General features: G+C 34.1%; 2 protein-coding genes across 4 annotated transcripts; one reads left to right on the top strand and one right to left on the bottom strand.

The window, feature by feature from the left end:
* The first annotated feature begins 963 nt into the window (after positions 1-963).
* On the top strand, positions 964-6417 carry LOC109860417 (importin-13). 2 transcript variants are annotated; one of them, XM_020439486.1, is made up of 8 exons: positions 966-1380; positions 1694-1858; positions 1968-2114; positions 2187-2452; positions 2630-3383; positions 3676-4585; positions 4686-4832; positions 4938-6417. In XM_020439486.1, the coding sequence occupies exons 1-8, from the start codon at positions 1240-1242 to the stop codon at positions 5180-5182; spliced, it is 2775 nt and encodes a 924-aa protein (XP_020295075.1). In that variant the 5' UTR covers positions 966-1239; the 3' UTR covers positions 5183-6417. The 2 variants fall into 2 exon arrangements, with proteins under 2 accessions (XP_020295074.1, XP_020295075.1); XM_020439485.1 differs by having other exon boundaries at positions 964-1380; positions 1968-2452.
* On the bottom strand, positions 6415-16223 carry LOC109860415 (5'-3' exoribonuclease 1). Of its 2 annotated transcripts, none has more exons than XM_020439483.1 (18): positions 15961-16223; positions 15307-15747; positions 14535-14979; positions 14213-14460; positions 13987-14141; positions 13464-13846; positions 12259-12551; positions 11877-12160; positions 11532-11808; positions 11082-11348; positions 10769-10932; positions 10328-10704; positions 9793-10175; positions 9632-9715; positions 9391-9567; positions 9055-9291; positions 8444-8956; positions 6415-8354 (listed from the first exon to the last, which is right to left on the bottom strand). In XM_020439483.1, exons 1-18 carry the CDS (start codon positions 16033-16035, stop codon positions 8181-8183), a joined length of 4977 nt encoding a protein of 1658 aa, XP_020295072.1. In that variant the 5' UTR covers positions 16036-16223; the 3' UTR covers positions 6415-8180. The 2 variants fall into 2 exon arrangements, with proteins under 2 accessions (XP_020295072.1, XP_020295073.1); XM_020439484.1 differs by having other exon boundaries at positions 9391-9528.
* Between the last annotated feature and the right edge of the window lie 705 nt (positions 16224-16928).

Genomic DNA, 16928 nt, shown 5'->3' with positions numbered 1-16928 from the left:
TCACTCCAATTGCATTGGCAGCAAACTTTTGTCATCTAAATTATCAAGGAATTTTATGTGTAATGGCCCTTACAGGATAAAGAAATTTTTGAATTTTTAGTACTTTTCTATTCTAGGNCAATCAACAAGCTTAAANACTTTGTTGACAAATGTANTTTGCATTTCTACAAACATAATAGTATACTTNAATAAATATTATACGTTTTATACGTATTTTATACGTTTTTTACGTATTTTACCGTAAAAAACTGTAAAATGTAAAAAACTCTAGATAATGCTCGAATAACCCAACCCTGGCTAACGGTTTAGTATACTATAGAAGTCTGTGACTATGCTGAACTGCTGAATTGCTATCTGCGCATGCATCGTCGCGCATGTACATAAGTATATAGGTAATGATTGGATGAACTCCCCTTATCGTCAAAATCAACCAATGAAACCCGCATTCCACAGTACCCCCATTGTACATAGATTTTGTAGCCATTATCTACGCTGAGATCACGCGAGCTAGCGGTCTAGTGTAGTATATAGAAGTCTGTGGTGCCGACCTGAAGCCCAAATGTTACGGTGCAGACAATATAGTAGCCTCTCTCTCGCGCAAGGTCCAGCTGCTTTGTGCGCATGCGGTGAACATTCAAGCACGCTTGGGCATTTCTCTTTCTCGCGTTCTTTCTCTCACTTTCCAATGCTTTGTCTCGCTCGCACTCGTTTAGTAGACGCGCCTGCGCATAATGACGCTCGACTATCTATGCCCGTATTTGGACTTCGTGCGTCTCCCTTTCTCGGGCCTCGTGTCTCTCATTGCGAAGATACGCGACTAGCAATATAGAAGTATTAAGAGCCGTCTACAATGGAGAGTTGTAGGCCGTAATAGTAAGAATTTGACCAATCACAGACAAAGTACAGAAGAATAATCGATTGTGATTTGTCAATTTCTTACTGTTACGGCCTACAACTCTCCATTGTAGACGACCCTTTACATATATGCTAGTAGGTTATATCAGGTTAGGTTATGTGATGTTGTCACATCACAAGTGAAGGAGTGTTTAGGCTTGATCAAAATTTGGGAAATAAGATAATAAGACACTGAAAATATGTATACGATCGATGAGAGGACTTAAATAGAAACGCTTGTTATGAAGTTTTGCTAACAAAAGTGTTGGATTTTGTGGCGTACATGCAATACAAAGAGCAAAAATTGAGCAAATAACGTTGTCAAGTAACGTTGTAATACTTGGCATGGATTATGCAACGGTCATCGACGACGCAATCAAGCAGTTTTACTCGGCAGGAAACAATGAAGCTCATTCATGGCTTCTGCAGGTGCAAACCTCTCCCGAAGCGTGGCACTTTGTGTGGCAACTTTTGGAGCCTTCCAAGGTCTTTACATCACTAAATTATATTACTGATTTAGTTTTTGTACATAAAACTTCTAATTTAGTTTTTTATTGCATATACCTTTTAATTTACTGCAAAGTTTTTTATTTTGAATAATTGCTTTAAAAATGGCAAAAAAATTGTTTCAGTAACATGATATCAGTTACATCTGAGTCAGATTTGCTTGGCGTTATATAGTTTTCTGATACAAATAAAGTAATAAAATATAATAAAAACAGAAAGTAGAAAAAAAATATTCAGACATGTTTTTTTATTAGGAAAAATAATAGATATTTTGTTTCGCATACTTTTGCAGGGATTTGAAGTACAGTTTTTTGCTGCAACAACTTTGCATACAAAAATATCCAAGCACTGGAATGAAGTGCCTGAAAATGAGTATCCAGTATTGAAGGAACGTTTGCTCAATAGTGTGAAAAGGCCCAATACTCCCATCTTTATTCTTACAAAGCTTTGTCAAGCGGTAATATATTTTTTCATATATATTGTTTTAAAAAGGAATATATTATAAATAAGAAATCAACTGTTCATTATTTATTATGCCAATTTTAGTTGTTATATTTTGATTTTAGTTAGCTGCATTTGTAGTCAATATTTATAATACAGAAAATAAAGAAAAGAATAGGAGTATAGTTGATAAATTGCTTGACATTTTACCTTATAATTCTCCATCTGCATTGGAATTATTGCTTCGAGTACTTTCTACACTACCTGATGAGGTAAAACAAAAAAGTCTTGTTTTTTTATCATTTTTGCTTTTTGATAATAATCATGTTATTATTTTTTATCAGTATAAAAAAACACAAGCAAAATGTGCCAAATTACGAGAGGCTGTTGTTCACAACGTCTTAAACAACAGCTGGTGCCAAACTGCATGGTTTCTGCAACAAGTTTTCTCTATGTGTAATCCAAATTCTCAGGGCAATGACAGTATATTATACTCCTTGGGACTAGAATGTGCACAATTGTGGCTTCAGAGTGGTCAGCTGCCTCTAGAGGCAAGTGGCCAAATCTATCCCTATTTATTAGTGGCTGCAGCTCATTATGCACCTAATAGGTACGCAATTAGCTATTACAAGAATTACTACGTGTGTGTGTGTGTGTGAGAGAGAATAGTTGTAATAGTTATAATAGTTGGTTATAAAACTTGGTTATATATAAGAATAATAAAAATATACGATATGAGTGCGATTTGTCAAATAACTCGATAAAATATCCGTTTTCTCCATTAAAGAGAAGGTGGCGACGATGAAAATAACAGAAGCTGGGAAATAATACAAGATTGTTTGATGATGATTGTAACGCACAATGAACTCAATAAACGGCCTCAGACTTTATGGGAATGGGCTAGAAATTTAGTAGCGATGGCACAGCAACATAGAGAAAAATATTTCTGCGAGATTCTGACCGCCATTGGGGAGGCTCATAGTCGAGCGTTTCTGATCGCTCTGGCTGAAAATTCCAATGATATGCACACGTGGACGGCGATGGGCTTAATCGAACTGCTGTTGGAGTGCTCGGAACAAGAAGGTCGTTATCCCGTGAACGAGACGCGCAGTTGCATACCGTTTGGATTTTGGTACGCGTTACAGGACGATCTCGCCACGCTGGATCAGCCGTTAGATAGCCGGGCTTTGGAAGCATTAAAACCGATTTATTTCCGATTATCTCAGGCATTGTTGCGAAAATCAACGCTACCCGCGTCTCCGAGTGAACAGGGAAACGCGGACGACCGCGAGCACTTTAGATGCTATAGGCAGGATGCGGCGGACACATTGGACTATTGTTACAGAGTCCTCGGCAGTGACTTGTTGGAGCTTCTTGGACAAAGATTGAGTCTTAAAGATTTACCTTGGACTCACGTGGAATCCACATTGCACGCTTTTAAAGCTCTAGCCGAGAGCGTTGGTACTCGAGAGTATTGTTATACTCCTGCCTTGATAAATCTGATTCTCCTTCACATACCTTATCACGCTTATCCGGAAGAGGTGCGTATTGTTCCCGAATGATTGAAACGCACAGACATGATATTCTTAAACTTTTTAAAATTTACAACTAATACACACAAGCAATATTTTTTTCAAACATTGTTAAAACAAATAACATTTATTTAGAAAAGAATATTCTGGAATACTCTTTTTTTATCATATATTATATCTTATCTCAGAATATTTTCTTTTGCAATATACATTTTCTTCCTATTACATATATTACAAAGAAAATATTACAAATGTAACACGTATTTGTATAATAGCGATGTTCACAAACGGTCATCACCAGGTATTAACATGCGCCTGTTCAACGCTGGGCGCGTACGCCGAGTGGATAGGAGAACATCCAGAACCTTGGCTAGAGAAAGTGCTGGAACTTGTTACCCAGGGATTGACCAGAGGCTCGATGACAGCGCCGTTTGCGAGTATGGCGCTGAAGGATTTGGCCAGAGAATGCGGACCGCATCTTGCTCCTTATGCACCGTCCGTTCTCCATACCATCAGTCAGATTCTGCCAAATGTCGAGCCTGGCGGCGGGGAAGGTCTGCGACTTATATATGCCGCGGGCAAACTTCTTAACGTTTTGCCTACTCTAGAAGAACAACTGATGCATCTGGAAGCGACGCTGGGTCTATGCGTGACGAAAATAAAAGAGCTACTGGGACAACCGTTGTTCACAGCACGAGTCGGTGTTACAAATTACTTGAAGATGGTCACCACATTTTTTACTACTATCGAAGGCGCAATCGGCAAGGCTGTGCTAGATGGCGTGTTACCGATATTCAATCAAATTGTTGTACATCCCGAGTGGAGTCAAGACAATGCTACATTAGAGGCAATGCATACGTGTGCGCAACGTTCGTTATCGGCTTTACGGCAGCCAGAAACAGAAGCACGACCTTTGTTACCGATTTTATTAACTTCCTATAAGATCTGGCCGCATCCAACTGCGTTGCATTTATTGAAACAGCTCGTATTGCTGTTTGGTAAAGATCCAGACAATATTGTTGGACCAGTCCTCGCAGAAATGAGTTCAATTACGTTAAATGGTGTGAAGGCGTGTAGGTCAGTGAACGGTGACCTGTCCGAGTGGTCAGACCTGATGGAAGCATATTTAAGTGTGCTCGCGCAAATTTGCAAAAAAAACGCTAGTATGTTGTTGCAAATTCCAGACCAAATACCAGATATGTTGCAATGCGGTAAGTTTATGTACAAACGTATCGTGAATAAATCCTTGAAGATACAAATTTTGCCATATACAATGTAATTATTTCTTCAACGTGTTATTTATTTTTGCAGGAGTTGCTTGTCTGACGCTCCCGGAAATAGCTACGGCCAAAGCAGCTGGCCATTTTCTCAGTCATGCGATCATACAAAGTCCACACCTGCAAACATTTGTACAACCAATCGGGCAAGAACTTGTTTCCGCAATTTTGCATTGCGTCGGTACGTCAAAAATATTAATAATCGAAATCCATTGTTCTGCAAAATCATCAAATCAACTGTGTTCGCTTTCAATTGTTTATGTATTTCTGTTTTAATATCTCTTAGGTGGAGGTGTATCGTGTAACAGTTTGGAGCCTCATGCCGAAGTTTTGTTAGCATTAAATAAAATGTGTCCAGAATGGACCGCGCAGTGGATACGTGCAGGATTAGAGAATCAAAAAATTCTTGCAGCCGTTATGTTGGAGAAGGATAACACTATACGTGTTTTACGTGAGAGGAAGAGCAGGATAATACTTTGCGAAATATTAAAACAATTTAGTATTGAGTGTCGTCAAAAAACGGGACTGTGATGATAAAATTTTCGGAATGATAAAATCGACGAGTATCATGACGAATATAAAGTAATCGAAGTTAAGGCTTCTAGATACTTGCTGCAGCCATCTTAGATGATAATATAATATAAACCCACTTTAATCAATAAAGCGTAACTTATAGAATTTACCAAATACTTTTTTCTGAAAAGGCGATTTCTTCATCAAACATATAATATATCATGCATATAAATTACATTCAGTAAATTTTTGAGTCATTTCACTATGCCAATCGCCTCTATAATGAATATAGTGATACTGAACAACTGCAAAATCATCTTTTGCTACTAAAAAAGATACACTTCAATTAACATTGACAAATCTCAAACTGAATGCCAGGAAGCATATCTGACATCAAAACTTTTATTACATTTTGATGACATTGCTTTTGTCTTCTTTCCTATATATTACATTTATCAATGCAAGTAAATAAAGAAAGAAGTTTTCTCGAAGATGCTTTATTGATTAAAAGATTTGTACAAAAAATGTTTTTTATTTTGTAACGTGAATTGTACAATAGGAAGTTTAGATGTGTATATTTCCTCGTTTTCAACATCTCAAAACTAACTGCAGCAAATATCTATGAAAACTTAGATAGTATTATAATACGCAGAAGTTGACACGTATAACTTTTTTTTTTTAATAAAACCGCTGCATATCGTATGTAATTATGTTTCGTACAGACATTTTGCATTTGCTTGAAAGTAAGGTACGGCTTTACTAATCGCACGATAGAAATATTCTGTATGATTTGCGAACTGTGAATAATTTACTGACTGCGCAGGTTAGAAAAGGACCGACCTTTAGAGGTACTGATATGACAATGATTATTACATTTTTGTTTCGGTAATTAGCTAGATATTAACGGATAAAGATGTATAGAAAGAAAAGCTGATCCTGTGTTCCGCAGTTTGCAAATCGTTTGAGTGTACATACTCTAATGTGTCAAATATATTCTGTCATATGGTACAAGATGAAAATCACAAAGAACAAAAAACCAATTTGTAATGAAAATAAGTGAGAAAATGTATAAAATACAAAATCAAGAAAACTACACACTACATATCTAATTTTGTTTTTGTTTCGGAAAAAACGTGTGTAAAAAAATCACCTTCTATGATAGATCTATAAAAGTTACTTCGAAATCTTTATTTTTGTGCAAGAATTTATAAAAGTAAATATAATAAACATTTTAATTTAGAATTGATTCCTTGAAAAAGTTAAAATAAAAGAATTACAAATCTGGAAACTAATTTTAAATGTAACACAAAATTACATTTTAAAGTATATTCTAGCAATCACTAAGGTTTTTATTACAAGAAAAATAAATATTTTGTAGTTGATTGTTTTTTCTGTGCTGTTCATACCGTTTATAATGCAAAAAAAGGAAATACAGAAATAATTGTTAAGGATATGAATCTGTTTTCTGCTTATAAATATAATTAATATCATATCTTCTAAATATCTTATATGTGTAATGCATATATAATTTACAATTATATTTGCATATTATTTTGTGTGTCAACATGCGTGTATATAAATCATGCTACAATATAAATAAAAATTCGCATGTTCTTTCTTTCGAACCACATGCTTGCGTGTTATATTATTACTATCATTCTCAGTATCATCACGAGGCAAAATAAATTGTCTGCATCCGCACATCATCAAAATAAACTAAAAACTTATTTCACATAATTAGATTTAAGCATATTATATTTCTTTTCACTAATATGAAAAACAATACAAACTAATCATAGCATGCTATAAAAAGCCAAGATAAAAACAAAAAATCACTAAAAAATGTTCGTGCGTATGATTTTTTTAGATTCTTACTATAATCTGTACATACTTGTTTCAATAGATATTACACATAATTATCATAGAAATATATTTGAATTAATAATTTGTGATGTTATATGTCGTCTATATAGATCGCGTTGTGAAATATCACAAAAATTAATAATAAAAACGGTAAATGATAACTAATCGATTGATATAGTGACATATCAATCATTTCATATTATGAATTATAGTTGCATTCAGCAGAATACCATTGTATATATGCAATGACTTGTGATGTTGAAAGTTGAAACGTTCGGAGCTACATTCAGCAGAAAATTATAAACAATTACGCAAAAATAAATAATAAACGTTTGTGTGCTACTAAACGCGACCATAACGAAAAAAAAGAAAAAGTTATCGTCGTATACATAAATACATATTGCAGTACATTGTATACAGTTCTTCTTTATCATCAAAAAACAACTTTTTGTCTTGTTATAAAATATCATAAAATTTGAAAATAAGAATTAATTGATTGACATGCCACATACAGTGTGAGATATAAAATCAAAGGGACTAACAATCAGCGTTGCCGTGGAACTTGCGGACGCGTGACGTCACGCAGTAGAGAGGTAGAGAGGTACGACTCGCGTCGTACTCTTCTCAACAATCGTAAATTATTTTCTCTACCGCGTGATGTCACGCGTCCACAAGTTCCACAGCAACGCTGCTAACATCGACTAATCATAATTCTCAATTTTTACGTTGTACATTACATGTATATATGTACACTTGATTTTCACTTAGTACGCTTAGGTAGGTATATGTAAGTACAAAAAATATTGATACGATACAATAACGTTTCCAAAATAATAGATAATAATTATACGTAATAAGAGCTGAGATTTTAATCACTTCCGGTTAAATAAATCGGTCGTCGATTAATACAAATAAATTGGTCGCATTGATCAATTATCGATTTAGTCATTTCTATGTTGAATCGATGAACCGATTAAGTTAATCGGAGTTAATTGAACTGGCTTTAAGAGTCATTAGTTCAAGCAAAACTTTCGAAAGAAATTTTGCTTTTATTATAAAATGTAGAAAATGAACAAAAGAGTATAACTCGCAGTATAATTAATCTTATATTTACATTTAATTTGCAAAAGCTTATCTATCCAATGATAGTTTTTTACTTAGACGGTTCACCGCCATTCATTAGCGGTTGCGCACCGAATTTTGCGGCAACACGCGATTTCCTGGGCTTGGACAATTTTCCTACATTTTGTTGTGGTTGTTGCGACATCTGCTGTAGCACACTCGATGCTGTCTCTTTCATTTTATTTGGATTCTCTGATTTTTCTTTCTAAGCACAAGAAAAAATTAACAATTATTCATTGCCAACTCTAGTTGAAATGATGAAAAGGAAAACATTTAAAACATTTATATAAAAACCTTGGGTGACGCTTCTTCTTTTTTCTGACGCTGTTGTGTCTTAGAACTTGAGTTCTTGGCAGTTGTGTTTGTGTCTTTCGGAATTTGCTTTGCACTCATGTTTCTGCTGTTCTTTTGTGCCTGTAGTGGAACAAACGCGGTGCTATTTTTTCTTTCTACTTTTGATTCTTCTTTTTGAGAATTTTTTTGTTGTCCTTGTTTCATTTGCTGTTTCACTTGCTGATATCCTTGCTGTTTCACTTGTTGTTGCCCTTGCTGTTTCACCTGAGCGTGTCTCTTTTGATTATATAATGTAGTCTGTACAAACGCTGCAGTTGACGGCAAATTTTGATTCCATCTCGGATAAAACGTGTTACGCTGCATAGGTAAATTTTGTGAAATTGGAGATATTTTTGGAAGATTCATCACAGGATGTCTGACATTTTGGACCCAAATATTTGGTTGACTATTATACCACTGTTGCCTAGGTGCCATTATCATTTTTGCATCAGGTGCCTTATTCAAATTCAACGTCTGATGTGAATTACACATTAATGAAAATACAAAGTTATTAACTTTTTTTACATACTTCTATATAATATACACATCTTATATTTATATGTGAACGTTACCTCATATACTTTTTTTGCAACACTTTCTGTGGCTTGTTCATGAGTAGCGCAAGGATCGCCTGTATAAACTTTCGAATTTTCCAACATAATGCGAGCAGTAATTAAACCCGTTTTTTCATCAAGAATATAATTATATTTTGGTAGTCCAAATCTACTTTGTGAGAAGTGTCTCATTAGTTGTGAAGTATACCAAACTGAATTCGCTTTTTCCTTCTTTTCTTCTGCCCGTCGAGCACGCTGAGAAAAAAAATAAATTATATATATATGTATATATTTTTTTATTATACAATTGTAAAAATGAGATACATTAGATACGTTTGGGCGATTACTACGTACATCAAACAATTGTTGCACTAACGGTGGAGGTTTCGATGTTTGATCCTTTTGAGAAATTGCTACTTTCCGAGATGACATTGTATTTTGCGTGGGCATCTTGTTTTGTTGCTCACTCGTTTGAGTATTTACATCGGGAATCTTTAACAAAGCTTTCAAAAATGCACAAGGATCCTGCGACTACAATAATAATGATTTGTTTACTATACGTAATAGAGTACATTGGACGTAACAGTCAACTTACCGACTGCATAATATGATTGGTAGATGGTTTAATTTTCATTGGCATTGAAAGTACCGTTGGTTTCTCCGGTGCCTCATTAGGTTTCTATTGTGAAAAATATCTATACAATTTTCATTTAAAACAGTTTACAAATTTGAATTATGATAGATATCATACTGTACCTGTATTTTGTGCAATTCATCCCACAGCGCTTGGAATTCGGACGCTTGATTAGGAGTCGGTGTATTTTGAAAATGTTGAGGTACTATTTTTTGAGATGTTATTTTCGAATTTGACCCTATCTCACCGCGCTGCATCATACTCATACGAATATCTCGACTTAATTTTTCGAGTCCTATTTTAGCAAGTTGCATTTGTGGATGAGAAAGTTTGTCGCTTTTTTTGTTAAAACTTGTGGTATTCGATATCGTTTGCTTTCTACATTCCGTCAATTCGTTCATTACATTTCCTTGTTCAATTCTTTCGCCAAAGCTAATATTTATGAAATCTGAGGCAGTTAAATGATAACCCCGAACTGCAGAACATCCATTTAACGCAAGTCCGCCTACAAAATACATTTTATATTCGTATTAAAAATATATTATACGCAAATGTATAAATATATGTATATTTCACTTTTGTACGTTAAAACAAAATTGTATGAGATCATAAAAATTTTGTATAAAGTATGACGAATAAGCACAGCATTGTCTTTACCTATAAAAGGTTTATCGAATAAAACATCATACACGGTATCTGTCGCATTATTTCGTGTTCCTATGATAGTGCCTTTGGTTCCAAGCGGCACAGTAAAATCATTTCTGACACAACAAATTCTATCAAATAAACGATTCTGAGAATTTGGATCGGGTGGCACATTAGGCAAATGTAATCCTGGCTTGAACAGTAACTGAGGTTTCACTTGCATGAACATTATCTTGGGCTTGGAATCCTCTGATTTCAGATATTTATTTACTTCCTCCTCAATCTCTTTTACCAGATCCGGTTCAAGAGCATCCATGCCACAGGTTCTACTTTCCATACCACGTAATTCTTCTTTTAGCCACGCAATTGTTTCTTGTAGCTCCTTTGAACTGTAATATACAAGGTTGTTACGTTACTCACATAATTTTTAATTAATTAATAAAAGCAACGTACTCCGTCTTGCCGAATAGCTCCTCTTCTTGGAAAATGTCAGTCATTACATTCTGTTGCAGACGATTGAACAACTCAGGACATTTCTCCATATAGGCGCGGATCAATTGGACAGCTTTTGGACTATACAGCCATTGACCATTATCTTTTCTAGTATAACCAGAAACCTATAAAAGTTTTAATAGATTATGTAAAATATACCAAATAATTTAAAAAATTGTAAAAGCAATACTTACACATACACATACATTATATATTTACAAAATTACATTTAACTGTAAAACAAATTTGCATATTTATACGTGACATTTCTTACCTCTTCGTTCTTTTTATTAAACTTCAAATTTAATCCGACATTATGCTTAACAAATTCCTCATTTGCTGCTTGTATAACATAAATCGTTCCAGTAATTCTGCTTAAAAGATGACTACTTATTCCAAGACGTTGTGCAGCAGTACTACCATGCATGTAACGAGTCTTTTGTTGCAGATAGACTTGTTTAACATGATCAAATATTGGTTCTTTTGCAATCTTTATGGAAACTTTAATTCTTCGTTTCTGATTGTCTTTATTTTGCATGACCTACAAATCCATAAAAAATTCAAAACAAATTCAACAAATTATCATTTTGACACATGTAACTGACCGAAGTAAATATAAAAGAAATATAAAAATAAAAAAGTACAAAAAACACATTAAATGTTTTAATGTTTTAAAACAAAACCGACATTAAATGATATAAAACGACAAACAATGCAATTGTACCTCTCCCATTGCACCATAATAAGGATGTCCCAACATGAAACAAAAGGTTCCTGGTATAAAGATATTATGCACTGATTCATAAACAGGTGGTTTCGTACGAAAGGTGGAAATGTCTGTAACTATAGTCTGATAAGCGTAAGGTACAATAAACTCGCTCCATTGTTTCTCCATCATTACTTTTCCATGATCATCAAAAACATATCTGTTACCCAAGTATAAACGAGCGTGAAGCAATACGCTGGTATCGCCTATGTCTATTCCGCGACGTAACATATGTCTAAAAACAAATATTATAATATCTTGCCCAACCATCAACTTTATCAAAAACAAAGAAAACCATCTTACGTTTCTTTGATAGTTTTCTTTTCTGCATTCCAATCTGTTAGCATGTTCTTCATATTCTCTTTCTTGATATTATCAGGATTATAACCATCTAAGTGATTAATCAAAGTAATTCTCATTTTACTATCGGACACGCTAACCACAAGAGCTTCCTTCAAATTAGGCCACTCCACATACACACTTTTTCCTAACAATTCTGACGCTAAACTTTCTAAATTTGGCGTCTCCTCTGATTCTATGCGTAAAATCATATTTTCTCCCGACGATGCTTGTTGAAATACTTTTACCTTTCATTAAAAAAAAATGTAGACATAAATACATTTATAATAATTTAAATTTTGAAATATTTAATAATTTAAATTTTGAAATTTACTAAAGTTTATACCTTTGCTTTTTCTAAGTGTGCTGTATGTCGTAAATGTCGCATTGTAGGAAATCCTGGGTAATACAGGCTAAGATCAAAACCTGGAGACAATCCTCTAATCAATTTTTCTCTTAGCACGAAAATATCGTCGCGATGTAGTAATTGTACTTGAGCATGACTTGTAAATTGTGGAAAATATATCGTTTCCTGGTAAACATTCTGAATCTCTTCAGTATATGAATACAGGCACATTGGCCCATGTTTGTTTCTCGCTTGCTCCTCTGTTGTTAACTTGGATAAGTGGGGTTGCATAGCTGTTGCATAGATAGAAATACAGAGAGAAGAGATTTAAATATTCATATCTTAAATATTTCAAACGTTATTTGAAAAATGTGTGAGAATGAAATTATTTATATTGTCAATTAATAGAGAATCTTTAGGCTTTGAAGTTTCTAAACTAGAAATACATGTATAGACGTTCATAAGAGCATGTATAGACACAACATGTATAGACGGTCATAAGAGCCGTTCGCTGGATGTTGTGCGAAAATTGTGTGTATATATATACGTGTGTGTGTGTTCACGTGTAAATCTTACACGTGAGTTTCTGAATTGAGATTTCAATTCTTAAATTCATATAGAATGCTATATTTGCATCTCAAATATGAGAGACCTCGTATACCCCTCTAATTTTAAAATATTGCAAAAAAAACTCCTCAGCCAGGAATCGAACGTGGAATCTCCGGCTTTCCGTGACGTCGCCTTTCCCATTCGGCCATCGAGGCACTTAAAGTTTGTCTCGCAATAGTTTTTTCGCAATATTTTAAAATTAGTTAGGTGGAAGGCTCACGTTTGAGCAGAAAACGTTTTCACATACATGTATTGATTTCGAATATAATTTTTTTATATGTACTGTTTTTAATATTTTATATAACACCTAACTTAGCTCGATATTGACCTTTTATTCGTACTTTATTAGTTAGGTGGATATACAAGTCTCTCATATATGAGATGCAAATATAGCATCCTATATGAATTTAAGAATTGAAATCTCGATTCAAAAACTCACATGTAAGATTTACACGTGAATACACACACACGCGCGCATATATACATATACATACATACATATATATATATATATACACGCATATTTCCGCATAACATTCAGCGAACAGCTATTTGTTATTATTTCAAAGATAGAAAAACAAAAAGATCTTACATACCCGCCAACAACTGTTTCTCATCAATGAATGGAATAAGTACAACTGCTTCCCATTCTTGTTGCTTTCCATTTAAATCAGTTTTAAAATTATTTGGATAATAACTGATAATAGGTGAAGATTCCTCTGTTAAAAGTGATTGAAAAGCTTCTGGTAAAAGATCTTTACTGTACGCTGGTAATACAGCTAATAATTGTTGAAAAGGTAAAAAAGGTTCTCCTAAGTCGAATTCCAACTTCAAATTTTTAAAGTCTTTTATATCAGAAATATACGGAGCATAGTGATGAGGATAATACCACGACCAGCTGCAACAACCGTGATAATAATAATGCAAATTCCATTGTATCGCCCTCACATATCCTTCTGCTTGAGAACGCAAAACTTCCCTAAAAATAAAAAAAATATTTCACACATGAAAATGATTTGATTATACAATTTTGTGGATATTGTCAAAAATATTGTACATACACATCTTACACACACGTACTTAAAAGTTATTTAGCATATATACAAAATTAATACTTACGCATCAACATTATCATATTCTAATTTGTTCATATAATAATCTTTCTTATGTTGTACAAATTCCATGGTATATACTTCACTATCAGATTCATCATCAATCATATCCATGTCCATCAAAAAGTCATCAAACAAGTCATCATCGGAATGATCTAAACACTGCATTATAAAATGTTGAAGTGTTTGTCAGTCTATATACGCACTCTATTTAAAAGTATGTAAATGATTACCATATCCGTAGTACTTTTAATTAGAGCATCTAAATCTTTATTTTTTGTTTTTCTCGGAGATACAATCTCGTCATCTTCTGTTTTATAAACAAGACGTTCAGATTCATTAGATTTTCTACCCGTCTTACTTTCAAAATACTTTAAATCGGCATAATGTTCTTTAAACTGTTCTACATCTAAACTACTGAGCTTTTCCATAAACTTTTCAAAATGCTCCAAGTTCAATGTGCCTGATTCATTAATATAACCTGAAATATCATTTACTCAGTACTTTGTAAAAATCTTAGATTTTCTCTATGACGTTAATAACCGCAAAACAAACCCTTTAGTGTTGGTAGCACTTCCATATATGCACGATACAAAATTGGTAATGCACCACGATTAATATGTAAATTTGGCAAATGAGGTATAAAATCGTTTCCCACAAGGAAACCCATTAGAACCCAGTCATCGATTATTTTTTCTGTATCAAATGGAAAAGGTAGCTTGTCCTTGAGTGGTGAAAATTCATGTTCTATGTATTCTCGTAACAGTGACAAGTGAAGAAGACAGAATTTTGTCCTTTCAGGAGTCGTTGTTTGTTGTTGTTTACCGAACTTAACTTCTTCTCTCAACAAAGAGAAATTTGGCTCATGAGTGCAAAGACCTAACATTATTAAATCAGCATCCAAACCATATAAACAATGTCTTGAATTACTGTCATAATCTTTACTTGCTTTCATGAATCTTATATAATCCATTATTTTATGTTCTCCTTCTCCAGGCATCTAAAAAGTATATAAACTGTTATATTCTATTAAATAACAGATATAGATAATTGAGATACACACACACACGCATGTGTGTACATGCATTGTGTACACAGTGCGTCAGGAATTCAAAGAGTAGACGCAAAGATTGGAGGGGAAGCGGGGCGTACAATTCGTACGGCGCTTGTTGGCAAGCAACCATCCTGCTTGCCCTCCGATCCCACGTCTACTCCTCGAATTCTTGATGTGCTGTGTACATACATATATAATACACATATGCACTATTTCTTCAAGACAGACAAATTCTGTCATGATTTGCATTGCAATTACAAAGCATAAAATTACCTCACATCCACTAAACATCACTTTACACTTTTTCCAATTATCATCTGTAGAAATCTTCTGTTCAATAAAACGTTTGAGCTGCTTGCCAAGCTTAGCCATAAAGGATGTTCCTGGAGTTATACAATTTGAATCAAATCTTTTCTCCTTAGGTAATACAATACCCTTTTTCATAGCTTTAATTTCTTGCATCTCCGCATCCTTGGCAGCTCTAAATCGTCGACCTCTTTGTTGATTAATTTTAGCTCTAGGTGCTACACCATCTATTGCCAAGAAGAACAATTTTTTTGGACGTATCATGTTAAATAATACTTCAATATAATGAAATATATTCTTAAATATATTTTCTTCAGTAATGCGGAAGGAAACATCACTGTCATTTGGATGTGAACATGTATGTATGATACCATTTGTATCCAAATATAAATAATCAAATTCTGGTATCTGAAAATAATAAACCAGTTTGCAAATTTTATGAAAATAACGGTGTTGAATAATAATAATAACCTCATTTTGATTTTGTACATAATTACTTAATAAGACACGTATTTTGAAGGTAAATTAAAAAAAAAAGTTGTTTACAAGTTACGAGACAACAATAAGACGAATACAGGAACTAAAAATTTACAACATATTACAATTATTCTTTTTTTATACCTGATGCTCTTTGATGAGTTCCCAGAGACATGGGTATCTTTCACTTATATACCTAAAGAACTTTGGGACACCCATTTTGAGTTCCGCACGTTGTAATAATAAGTTTTCGATTTAATCTCGTTCTTTCGGTTAGAACATAACGTTACTAACTTGCATCCGTTTTTCTCAATTGCTCTTTGCACTTGTTCGCCTGGTTTGATACGCACTGCTGCTTGCTACTACTAGTCTACTAGTATTAAAATATACACTATGGCTGCGTTCGGGGTGCACGCTATTGCGTCATTCTATCTTTGTTTTACATCTAATGAGCAATAAAGATAGAATGATGCAACAGCGCTAATAGTGCGCTCCCCGAACGCAGCCTATATATGTAAGACCTGTTCTACAATACAGACTGTGTTCCGATATTCACTGCCGGTACTAAAAATCTATACTTCACGTCACATATGCTATAGATTTTCAGTACTGGCAGTGAATATCAGAACGCAGCTACAGTCGTAAGCCGTAAGTCGTAAGAAATTGACCAATCACAATCAATAATTCTTCTGTAATTTGTCTGTAATTGGATGATTTCTTAAGAGCCGTCTACAATGGAGAGTTGTAGGCCGTAACAGTAAGAAATTGACAAATCACAATCGATTATTCTTCTGTACTTTGTCTGTGATTGGTCAATTTCTTACTATTACGGCCTACAACTCTCCATTGTAGACGGCTCTTTACGACTTACAGCTTACGACTGTATTGTAGAACAGGCCTAAGTCAAAGTACAGAAGAATAATCGATTGTGATTTGTCAATTTCTTAGGCCTGGTTTATGCGGGCCTAAGATTTTAATATTTCTGTTTATTAACAGAAGCATAACAGAATGTAACAGAAGCATTGAAATCCTATAGTTGAACTGTACCAATTCCGGCATAAATTAACAGTTATTACCCTCATAAACAAGGCCAAACCAAGGCCTTATTTGCC

Source organism: Pseudomyrmex gracilis, unplaced genomic scaffold, assembly GCF_002006095.1.
Source record: "Pseudomyrmex gracilis isolate BER0280 unplaced genomic scaffold, ASM200609v1 scaffold_382, whole genome shotgun sequence".
NCBI classification, from domain to species: domain Eukaryota; kingdom Metazoa; phylum Arthropoda; class Insecta; order Hymenoptera; family Formicidae; genus Pseudomyrmex; species Pseudomyrmex gracilis.
Note: the sequence above shows the minus strand (reverse complement) of the source record. Positions and strands in the feature narration are given on the sequence as shown.

What these genes read in the sequence shown, in the direction of transcription:
- LOC109860415 (XM_020439483.1), bottom strand. Translation starts at nt 16,035, where the DNA reads ATGGGTGTCCCAAAGTTCTTTAGGTATATAAGTGAAAGATACCCATGT. An exon ending in AGTGCTACCAACACTAAAGG is followed by an intron (nt 14,461 to 14,534) that starts GTTTGTTTTGCG and finishes ATGATATTTCAG; the next exon opens with GTTATATTAATGAATCAGGC. An exon ending in AAGAAAACTATCAAAGAAAC is followed by an intron (nt 11,809 to 11,876) that starts GTAAGATGGTTT and finishes ATTTGTTTTTAG; the next exon opens with ACATATGTTACGTCGCGGAA.
- LOC109860417 (XM_020439485.1), top strand. Translation starts at nt 1,240, where the DNA reads ATGGATTATGCAACGGTCATCGACGACGCAATCAAGCAGTTTTACTCG. An exon ending in TTACAAAGCTTTGTCAAGCG is followed by an intron (nt 1,859 to 1,967) that starts GTAATATATTTT and finishes TTTTGATTTTAG; the next exon opens with TTAGCTGCATTTGTAGTCAA. An exon ending in GCTCATTATGCACCTAATAG is followed by an intron (nt 2,453 to 2,629) that starts GTACGCAATTAG and finishes TCTCCATTAAAG; the next exon opens with AGAAGGTGGCGACGATGAAA.